Source organism: Natator depressus, chromosome 21 (genome assembly GCF_965152275.1).
Source record: "Natator depressus isolate rNatDep1 chromosome 21, rNatDep2.hap1, whole genome shotgun sequence".
In the NCBI taxonomy this organism is placed as follows: domain Eukaryota; kingdom Metazoa; phylum Chordata; order Testudines; family Cheloniidae; genus Natator; species Natator depressus.
In genome coordinates, this window is record NC_134254.1 from 14,258,174 (window position 1) to 14,268,527 (window position 10,354).

General features: G+C 44.8%; 1 protein-coding gene across 4 annotated transcripts in view; it reads right to left on the reverse strand.

Annotated features, from left to right (window-relative positions):
* Window positions 1-10,354, reverse strand: part of CEPT1 (choline/ethanolamine phosphotransferase 1) — a 45,491-nt gene that overhangs the window by 34,202 nt on the left and 935 nt on the right. The window contains exons 1-4 of one of the 4 annotated variants that reach the window (XM_074935828.1): window positions 10,228-10,324; window positions 8,350-8,755; window positions 3,538-3,685; window positions 994-1,135 (exon numbers count right to left, since the gene is read on the reverse strand). In XM_074935828.1, the coding sequence (XP_074791929.1) occupies window positions 994-1,135; window positions 3,538-3,685; window positions 8,350-8,688 (629 nt within the window). In that variant the 5' untranslated portion in view covers window positions 8,689-8,755; window positions 10,228-10,324. The other 3 variants (XM_074935830.1, XM_074935831.1, XM_074935829.1) reach the window with 3 other exon arrangements.

Consider the following 10,354-nt stretch of genomic DNA (forward strand, 5'->3'; position numbering starts at 1 on the left):
AAAATTTTACAATACCCAGAAACTTGTTGACTGACCATTTAATGAATAATGTTTGTACCTTGCACGTACCTTAAAGCTGGAAAACACCACAAATTAATAGAATATCAAGTGTCTAGAAATGTTCAAAAAATATGATTCTTCTTCAGCACAGAGAGCATCCTTCAATATGCTGCTTAACCTCATTTGAAATATACTTAGCAGATGGACTTCAAAATACAATATTTATATTACTGGTAATATCTACATATGTATGAGGACACTTTAGAGCCAATAGGATTACACAACAGCCATTGATTAGGGACTTGATCTTGCATCAGAACTTAATATCCTAGTCTTCTAGATGAAATCCTGCCACATCAGCCCCCCTTTAAATCAATGGAAGTTTTGTAATTGATTTTAATAAGGCCAGAATTTCACTCCCAGAGTCAGACTTCTCACAAGCACTTGGGATCTGTTAATACAGACCCCAATGCAGGGTCAGGGCTTCAGATTGTAGGAAAAAATGTCAATTTATATTAATTTTCCACATCAAAAAAACCTCACCACATTCTATTAAGAGTTAAGTAAATCTTATTTAAGATCAATGCTCAGGGAATAAACATGCACATCTTGCAAAAATCAACTGTTGTGCAAATGCTGTGGTTGATTTTTCCAGACACATAGTGATGACTGCATAACTGAAGTCACGTTGCCATCTAGCTGAATAGACATTTTTGTGTTTAATTCACATCAGAAGCTATTAACAATTATTTCAAAAGGCAAAAGTTTTTCTTCTCCTGATAACAAGAGGCTCAAAAATTTAGTGTTATTTTTGTATGCAGTGGCTCCAATATATAGTAGTCATCACAGGTAATAAAAGTGTGTGAATGTATGTATATGTATCTGTACATACATACCCACCTTTTACTAATCTAAGAATCTTAGTACAGGACATATATTGAACAGAAAACTGACTTCACTGTTTACAGTTTTACTTTCAACTGAGTTACTTACATTCCAAAGCGCAAGGTTCCAGAGACGTATGTCTGCCAGTGTGCACAATAAAACATGAATGTCCCAGCAAAACAACAAAAGAACATCCAGTCAGGATTCGTCCCCAGCTGCACAGCAATACAAGTTCCCAAAACCACAAAGACTGCAGAAGAAATCAGACAACAAAAACACAAGCATGTACAAAGAAATCTTTACAAAACTATACAGGAGACAGAATTCTAGCAAAGGACCCAGAGAAAGAGGCACAGGGAGATTACAGTAAATCGCTACATTATATAGTAAAGACTTTTAACAAAGATTATAAATCACAAACAAAAACAGTTCAAGAAATGCAAATATTTCATTGCTTCATTACTGCTGTTCAATGAGGGTGCTCAAAGTCACAGGGTGACTGCTGAGATGCTGTTGATTATACATTACTGTGAACTACAATACCTCTGCAAAAATCTTAATCTTGAAATATCTCATCACAACAGATTTGCAGAGCAGCGGCTAAGAGAGTTTGCAGAGGATACCCATTGCAAAAGGCAACCTTCCTACTGAAGTCAATGGGAGCTGAGAGAGGGCACAGCACTTTCTAAAAAGAGATTCTCAGCAATTTATGGGATCAGGCTCTTAATTTGGTATTTCCTTGTTTTTGTTTACTTTTGTTCAAGTTTGCCATTTTCTTTCACTGTGTCTTTCATTAAAAGAAATTCCCAAGTTCTCATGTGCAAATCACAAAAAAAGGCAACTATTACTCCTGGGGGAATTCTACGCCACTGCACATGTGCAGAATATATGTCCCCTGCAGATTTCTTTGCTTCCCCGCAGAAAAATGACTTATGGGGAAACAAAGGGAAGCCACAAGAGTGGTCATGCAACCTTCCCAAGCAGTACGTTTTGGGTGCCCAGGGCAGCCCGCAGAGAGGTAAATCACTGTTCAGCCCCCTGCCCCACTGGGGAAGACCCGGATGGTGGCTCTTACCCTGCACCAGGCTCAGCTGCTAGTCCCGGCTAGGCTGGAGAGGACAGGACTTCCTCTTCCCCTGCATGGCATCTGGGGCCGGGTCAGACCCGGCCCCAGATTTCTCCCCCAGCTGCAGGAATCTCTGAAGACTCCCACACACACACACACTTCCTGTACCCATCGCTCCTCAGCTGCAAGGGGAGGGATCCCTGTACAGGGAGCTGCTCCCCTTTCTGCCCAACCCCCATGCATCCAGACCCCCTCATACCCAGACCCTCCCACCAAGCCTCACTCCCCCAACACTCAGAACCACGCCAATGAGCCTCACTCCCCATGCACCTGGAGCACCCCAACAAGCCACCCATACCTGGATCCCCAGCCCCCTGAACCCCAACTAGCTGCACCTGGACCCCCATTCCCCCACACTGGCCTCCCCCACTGAGCCACAGCCATCTTGACCTGGACCCCCCTGCAGAGTCCCATTATCATTGCACCCAGAGCCTTCCCCCCCCCTCCCCAAACAAGCCCCTGTGCATCCAGATCCCCCCCTGCACCCAGATCACCCACTAACCCACCCACACCCAGACTGCCCCATACAGAACCCTCTCAACCAACACCTGGATCCCTCCACACTTGGATCCTGCCTTGCTGAGCCTGCCTGTCCACACCTGCTGCACCTGGCATGGAGGGACAGGGCCCTTGGGTGTTTCTGGGGCAGGCCCAGTCTTGGTGCTGTGTCAGGGTTGGGTACAGCCTCACTGCCGAGTCTGTGTCCTGGGAAGGAGCTGCACAGTGATCTCCCACCTCTGTGTAGCCAGTGGCCTGCACTCCCCAATGCCATGCTGGAGCCTCCACATTTATTTGACAAATAAAATTTGCATAATTTTAAAATATTGTGCACAGCATTTAACTTTTTTGGCACAGAATGCCCTCAGGAGTAAACTATGCATTCCATAAATCTAAAATTACAAAATGAGTGATCCATCAAAATTTAATATTAGAGTCTCAAACTGTGTTGTAAGTACCCAAACAAAAAGAATCTGAATCATTCATTGAACAAACAGGGTTAAAGTTACCTCTGCTTTCAACAGAGTCAGGGCTGAATTTGGACTCCCAGTGTCACATAGTTTAGGTTCAAAATTTGACTTTAAAATTGTTTTAATTAAGTATAAACTATAGAAGCGTTCTTTGTACTTTAAATGTAAGCTAGGTAAAGTCACTAAATTAGGCTCAAATTTAGCAAGCCACATGTGTAGATCCCATGACGACAACAGAACTACTCATGCTTAGAGCTTTACAGATTCTTAAGTATCTTGCTGAATCAGGGCCTAAATTCCCCTAGTGTCAGTGTAACACCAAACTAGTCAGGTTTAGGTTCTGCTTAAAAAGAACAAAAAAAACAAAAAAAAACAAAAACCCACACAACCAAAAAAAGATTTATTTGGCAATATAACAATAGCATCAAATTGCTCATCTCTTCAACAGCATGCCTGACAAAGGTTTCTCTTTCTATATTCTAGTTTATTATTAGGAATATCTCCAAATGGTTAAATAAATTTATTTAACCATTATCTTCCAGTTACAAGTGACAATACCTGTGGACAGTGAATCACAACCATGGTCAAAAAGTTCTCCCAGAGGAGTACTACTATTGGTTCTTCTTGCTTGTTTTCCATCTATAGCGTCCAAAGACTGGTAAATGAAAAGGCCACATGCACAAGCAAAATATGCCCATGGAGGTGCCTAAGAGAAAAATAAATAAATAAATAAAGAAAGGTCAGTAAAAGAACAACAAAGATTTGAAACACCTTAAACAGATCTTTATTCTCATACCAAAATAATTCTGATTTGCAGTACCTGAAAACACTCATGAATACATTTCTGAGAGTTTGTACTACAGGGGTGAACTGCAGAACACATTGGTATGCTGCACTCCAACTCCCTCGTGTGGGCACTGCTGTTGCAAGCTAAAAGGTACCAAGTTCACATTAAGTCTTCTTTCAAACGGGGCTAAATTAACCTGAACTAGGTACCTTTTAGTTCATGTCCACAGGGTCTACCCAGGAAAGTTATAGCATAGCACACTAGTATGAGCTGTAGTTCACACCCCTATAGTCCAAACTCAGGTGCCATGTAAACAAGCCTTAAGTTAGCTGTGCATGCATCCACGGGACAGCCTTTGCTTTGAATATTGGTACTTATGAAATAAGACCCCCAATCCTGCAACGACCTTCACAGTGGTAGGATCATGACCTACATGTCAAGCTCAAAACTAAACCCAGGTCAGTTGCAATACCAGTTATGCTAATAATAAACAACATTTCATACTAGAGTTCCCCTACTCCTGTGGTTCTCAGAATTCTTTGCAAAGGTAGGCATATAGGTATAGCCCAATTTTACACATTATAGCAAATCTCATGGATCCAATACTTTGAGAGGCATTGCACTTTACTGGGTGAAACCTCATTCTATTCCTAGTGCACATATATTACAATAGTTTTATGTCTTTATATTACTTCGCTGTCATGCAATTCTCTCCTACAATCTTAGGATACCAACCTATACATTTACACTGTTTTCAATGGTTTCAGAGTAGCAGCCATGTTAGTCTGTATTCGCAAAAAGAAAAGGAGGACTTGTGGCATCTTAGAGACTAACAAATTTATTTGAGCAATAAGCTTTCGTGAGCTACAGCTCACTTCATCGGATGCATTCAGTGGAATGCATTTTCAAGGTCAACTTATAATTTGTTTTTTTAAATAAGTTCCTCTCTTTAAGATATGCATTTTCATAATTTTTGTCTGTACCCATGTACTACAACAGGACAGTTTTCCCCATTGGAGACAGTTATCCCTCTGAACACTAATTTGTTATTGTAGAATATCACTAGCTGTTTGCTTCTAAACTAAATATACTTTAGAGTTGTAGTAACTTTATATTGTTTGATTACAGTAAGATTTTCAAAAACATCTAAGTGACTTGAGAACTTAAGTCACATGGACTTGCAGTAGATACTCATACTGTGGGATAAAATAGTCAAAGGTTACTTGATCCAAGTATTGTATGTGATTTGAATTTCATATAAGAATGTAAGTTTTTTTAAAACACCTAACATTATTTCTAAATGGAAAATTAAGATTTTTCCTAATGAGACCCATGTTTTTCTATATCCAGTTAAAATAATTAGCATTAAGGTATTCACAGTAAAATTTATTACCAAGGCACACCTAATATGGAAAGAGGTATTGAAAGTTATTTTAATCGTAAACCCCTTTCTGCCAGCTTGTACTTTTGACTATCACTACTCAGTATTACATATGTTGTCCAAGCATGTTTTACTGTGTATTTTCATACAAGTGACTTTCATTAACTTCACCTTGAATGGTCCCTTAGAATACATGCTAACTACTTATGCTAAAAACTGTTAGATCTTGTTTTTAGCTCTGACACCCTAAATACCTTTCCCAGACCTGATGAAGAGCTCTGTGTAGCTCAAAAGCTTCTCTCTCTCACCAACAGAAGTTGGTCCAATAAAAGATATTACCCCACCCCTTGTCTCTTTCATGAACTTTGTTGTACACAGTATACTGTATACTCCTGAGGGCAGTCTCCACCAAAAAAAAAACCTAAAAAATATGCACACTATTTTAAAGTGTGCAGGTTTTATTTGTCAATAAATAAGTGCAGAAGCTCCAGCATGGCAGTGGGGCACAGAGGCTGCTGGCTGCACGAAGGTGGATGATCACCCTGCAGCCCCACCCCCGTCCCAGGACACAGACTCAGCAGCGAGGCTGCACCCTACCCTGACACAGCACAAGGGCTGCGCCTGCCCCAGAAACACCCTGGAGCCCTGCCCCTCTGCATGAGGTGTGGGGCAGGTATGCTCAACCAGGCAGGATCCAAGCATGGAGGGGCTCAGTGTGGGGGGAATCCAGGTGTGGGGTGAGAGGATTCTGTGTGGAATAGTCTGGGTGCAAGCAGCTCGGGGTGGGGAAGGAGGACAATGTCTAGGTGTGGGGAGGATATGAATGCACAGAGGCTTGTGGGACAGGGGGCCCCGGGGCAATGGGACTCTGCAGAGGCTTCCAGGTGAAGGTGGCTAGGGATCAGCGGAGGAGTTTGGGTGAAGTGGGGCTTGGTGGGGTGGAGGTCTGGGGGCAGCTCATGGGGGGTGGGAGGGTGTCAGTGGCATGGGGGTCTGGATGTGTGGGCTCAGAGTGATGCTGGGGATGGGGTGTTGAGTGCAGGGAGTTCAGTTGGGGGTGGGGGTTCTGGAAGCAGGTGGGCTCCAGATGCAGGGGCTGAGGTTCAGGTATGGAGGGCTAGGGAGGTTCTGGACATACCAGATGAGGCTTGGCAGTGGTGGCTGGGTATGGGGGTTGGTGGATGGGGGGGGGGGCAGCTCCCCATACAGTGCCCCCTCCCCCCACCACAGCAGAGGAATGATGGGGGCAGGAAGCAGGGGAAGATGCTGAGCTCCCTGCAGCTGACAGAGGTCTCTGGAGGTGGGTCTGACACAGCCTTAGCCCCTCCTTGCAGGGGAAGGGGAAGAGGAAGTCTCGTCCTCTCCTGCCTCCAGCCCAGCCCAGCCGCTGATCCTGGCTCAAGGTAGGAGTCGCTTGCTGGAGTGTCCCCAGCCCCGCAGTGATTTACCTCTCCACCAGCTGCTCCAGGTACCTGAAACGATGTACCTGCACTGCTAGGAAGTGGTGCAGTACTGCTCTTGCAGCTTCCCTTTACTTCCCTGTCAAAGTCATTTTTCTGTAGGAAGCAAAGAAATCTGTGGGGGACATGAATTCTGCACATGTGCAGAATTCCCCCAGGAGTAAGTATTATACTGTACTACAACAGACTGCAGTTAATATTGTAGAACAAGTTTTATAATGTGTTGTATTATTTGAGGAGGAGTATGTGATCATGTAACTAGACTGTGAAATACATAAGGGGAACAAAATTAAAGCAGCATTTACCACCTTAACACCCTAGTCTTCTTTCCAAAGAGTGTGCCTCCTCTGGTGATAATAGCAAGAAGGGCTGCAGGCAGATGCCAATACTTTAAGCATGTCTTCTTAGACCGACCCCTTCTAAGCATGTAACAGCCCTCCATACATTGCTAACACCAGTGGAGCTGCTCTACTGTTAGTGTTTTTCAAACCAACCTATTTTCAGTTGGATATCAAAAGGCCTGTTCTGGCTATGCAGAAAGACACCCTGGCATCCCTCACCGAGGAAGTAAACTGACTGCAAAGTCTGCTTAATGAAAAAGGGATTCTCAGGCAAGCTTGGTTGAAAATGCTGGAAAGAACTTTGATTGAGGTAAGCTTCTTAAGATACAAGGATAACTTGTTAGTTAAGTTTAGGCTCCAGAATGATGTTCTGGGAACAATGATTATTTAAGAAAATAGATTCAAATAAAAACAAAGTTTTATTTTATAATTGAACTTGAGTGCTGTGCATAATACAGGAGCAGTAGTCTATGGTAAAACTGTGGTACACTGGGTGATCAGGGCTGGATACCACAGGGCAACACTTCAAAGGGAATCAGGGGCTGCAGTGCATCTATTGTCAACCTGCAAGGCAAAGCTAGGGCTGGTGTAGCCCATGGGAGAGCGCTTGAGTGGCTGACAGGCTGGTTGTGTTAGGGAGCTATCACCCAGCTAGCACAGACAAGACTGCCTCCAGCATGAGGCAGGTAGTAATGAGGTGACTCACAGGCCTGCGTGCACCAAGAAGCATCAGACCTACCTATCAATTCAGTTTGAACAACAACAAGAAACTTTAGTCTACACAGAGCTTCAGGTGACCACAGTACAATCACAAGTAGTAAAAAATAAGTGGTAACTATACATGCAATGCCAAGACGGGATAGCTCCAGCTTCCTTTTCTCAAAGCTTCCATAGGAACTCAGCAGCTTCTTGTGAGGATCCAAACCAACTCCTTTCTGTCTGCAGCAGCCCCCACACAATTGCTACCAGAACAGCTTGAGCTCCCCTTCCAGTCTATTGTGCTATTACATGTTCCTTGACTGAATGTTTCACATGTATTTGGGCAGAGCCAGACAACACAATCTTAGTGAATGTTGGCCCTTGACATCACTTCCACTTGCCCCAGCGTAACTAGTGAGCAGCAGAACCCAGCTGTTTTCTCCAGGAAGTGCCAACACGGAAATCCACTTATGTTTTCCTACACACACATGCTTGTAAGTAGGAAGACCTCTTTAAGACCCTCACCCCCCCCCACCCCCCACAAAGCATTTGTGTTCACAGAACAGCTCAAAATAAGAATTGTGGATCACTCAGTGCAACATAACCTCTTCCCCAAACACAAGAACACAGACAAAATAATGTTGGCTTCATGCTACTCACATTAAATATGAAATTTGTCATAGTTAGAAGCCCATCTCTTACCTGCTCTGCAGCTGTTGGGCAGTAATACACTAATATTACTGTTGTACATATGTTTATTAACAGTCCAGTAATGGTGATCAGATTTGGGGCAATCCAGGCTGGAATTCTTCCAACTAGCCATTCCCAGTAACCTTGCATTAGTGGCTCAAGCAAGGACTGTCCAGCACTCTGATATTTGTGTTCTTCTAACCGCTTTAGCTGGTGCTTTGACAATGGTGGTGTAGGCAACTGAACCAATTTGCGTAACACACACACTGTAGCAGGAACATGACCACAATCCATAGGGGATTCTATGCGTGACTCTCCACATCGCTTCCTTGAGGATCGATGCCCACTCATGGATTGGTTAGCCTTGGAATTTTTATTTGGCAGGTTACAGTTGTGAAGTATTAAGATCCAGATCTACCTGGAACATGAAAGGAATTTAGACATATTTAAGATGAAGAAAATGTGCATAACTTAGTAGCGTTCAACCTCTAAGTGTAACACTTATTGTAAGTCTCACATTTGACAGCCCAGGCCAGTTGCAAACCAAATGTGTCCTAAGTCAATGTTCAGAGGCATTTGCAGAGAGGAATTTTTGAGGGGAATGGAAGTGTCATTTCTGTTCAGCTACTAACGAACATGTGAGCACATTAAAAAAAAAATTATAACCACAAGTAGCACTAGCTTTCACCCCTTGTTGCCTCTCTTAGCAAATATACTGCTGCCCTTAGCCTCATTTCTAGCTCCAGTGGAAATATACACCACTGATATGCATCAGAAACCAAAGACCATCACAAACCTAACCATCTTCTGATCCAAGTACAAGTCCCACTTCTTTAAAATTGCCTTCTCTAATATAGGTTAGCATGTACATTTAAAAACAAAATAAAGCCCTACCCAAACACTATGTTGTATAGTCAGCTCTCCTCCTGTGAGGAGGACAAGGTGTCAAGTATCTGAATTCGTTGAATCCTGGGATGAGGAGGACAGTACAAGAAGCCACACAGAATGGAACAGAATTAAGGTTTCCACAAATCACTGAACACTTCCAACATTTCATGTAAGCCTCCAATGTGGTTCCAGCTTTTCCAGTTGCAGTAGAAACTGGAATGCGATTTGAAGCAGAATGGTCTTTTTGGACCACGCCTACCTGGGTTAACGCTACAGCCTAAAGAGCGCACAAGCCCCAACACTGTCCATTAGTTCATTTTTCAGAGGAGCAGCCATGTCAGTCTGTATCCGCAAAAAGAACAGGAGGACTTGTGGCACCTCAGAGACTAACCCATTTATGTGAGCAAAGCTGATGCTCAAATAAATTGGTTAGTCTGCATTAGTTCATTGCTGCTTACTCTAGGAGGCACCTCCAGCTAGCGTATTAGTGGATTAAATTTGGGGAGGGAATTTGCAGGAATGCAAGTTGTGGACGGTAACAGCAAACCCCTGGGAGCCTGGAAGAAAGAGAGTTGATTTTTTTTTTGGGGGGGGGGGCGGGAATCAGAAGGGTTCCCTATTGAGACGTCTAAATGCAACTGGGCTTTCTAAGCTGCCACACGCCACGAGATCGCTGAGTAGCTCAGAGCCTGCAGGACTTTCGGCTACATTAGGTCGCCTGGGAAGCCAGAGGGACTCCTGCCAGGGGCCGCTAGCCCCAGCCATGCTGCAGAGAAGGCCTGGCCCGGGGCGGGACAGGACATCACCCCCCTCGGCAGGGAGCGCCCCGGCCCCCCACCTCCCCCCGCCCAGGCCCCAGCCCGGAAGGCAGGGACCCCCCGGGGGCGAGACTTGGTCACACACCCAGCCCCGGAAACAGGGACTGCCCGGCGGAGCCGCTCACACGGGGCCCCGGGATCCCGGCTCGGCCCTTCAGGCTCCCTCGGAGGACCCGGCATTTACCTCAGCCTCTCTCCGCACGAGCCCGGGCGGCGCTTTTACGTCCCTTTTGCGGCTGCCGTAAATGAGCCCGGTGGCGGGCGGGCGGGCGAGCGGCGGCGGCGGGGGAGGGGTGACTCGGGAGCGCGCG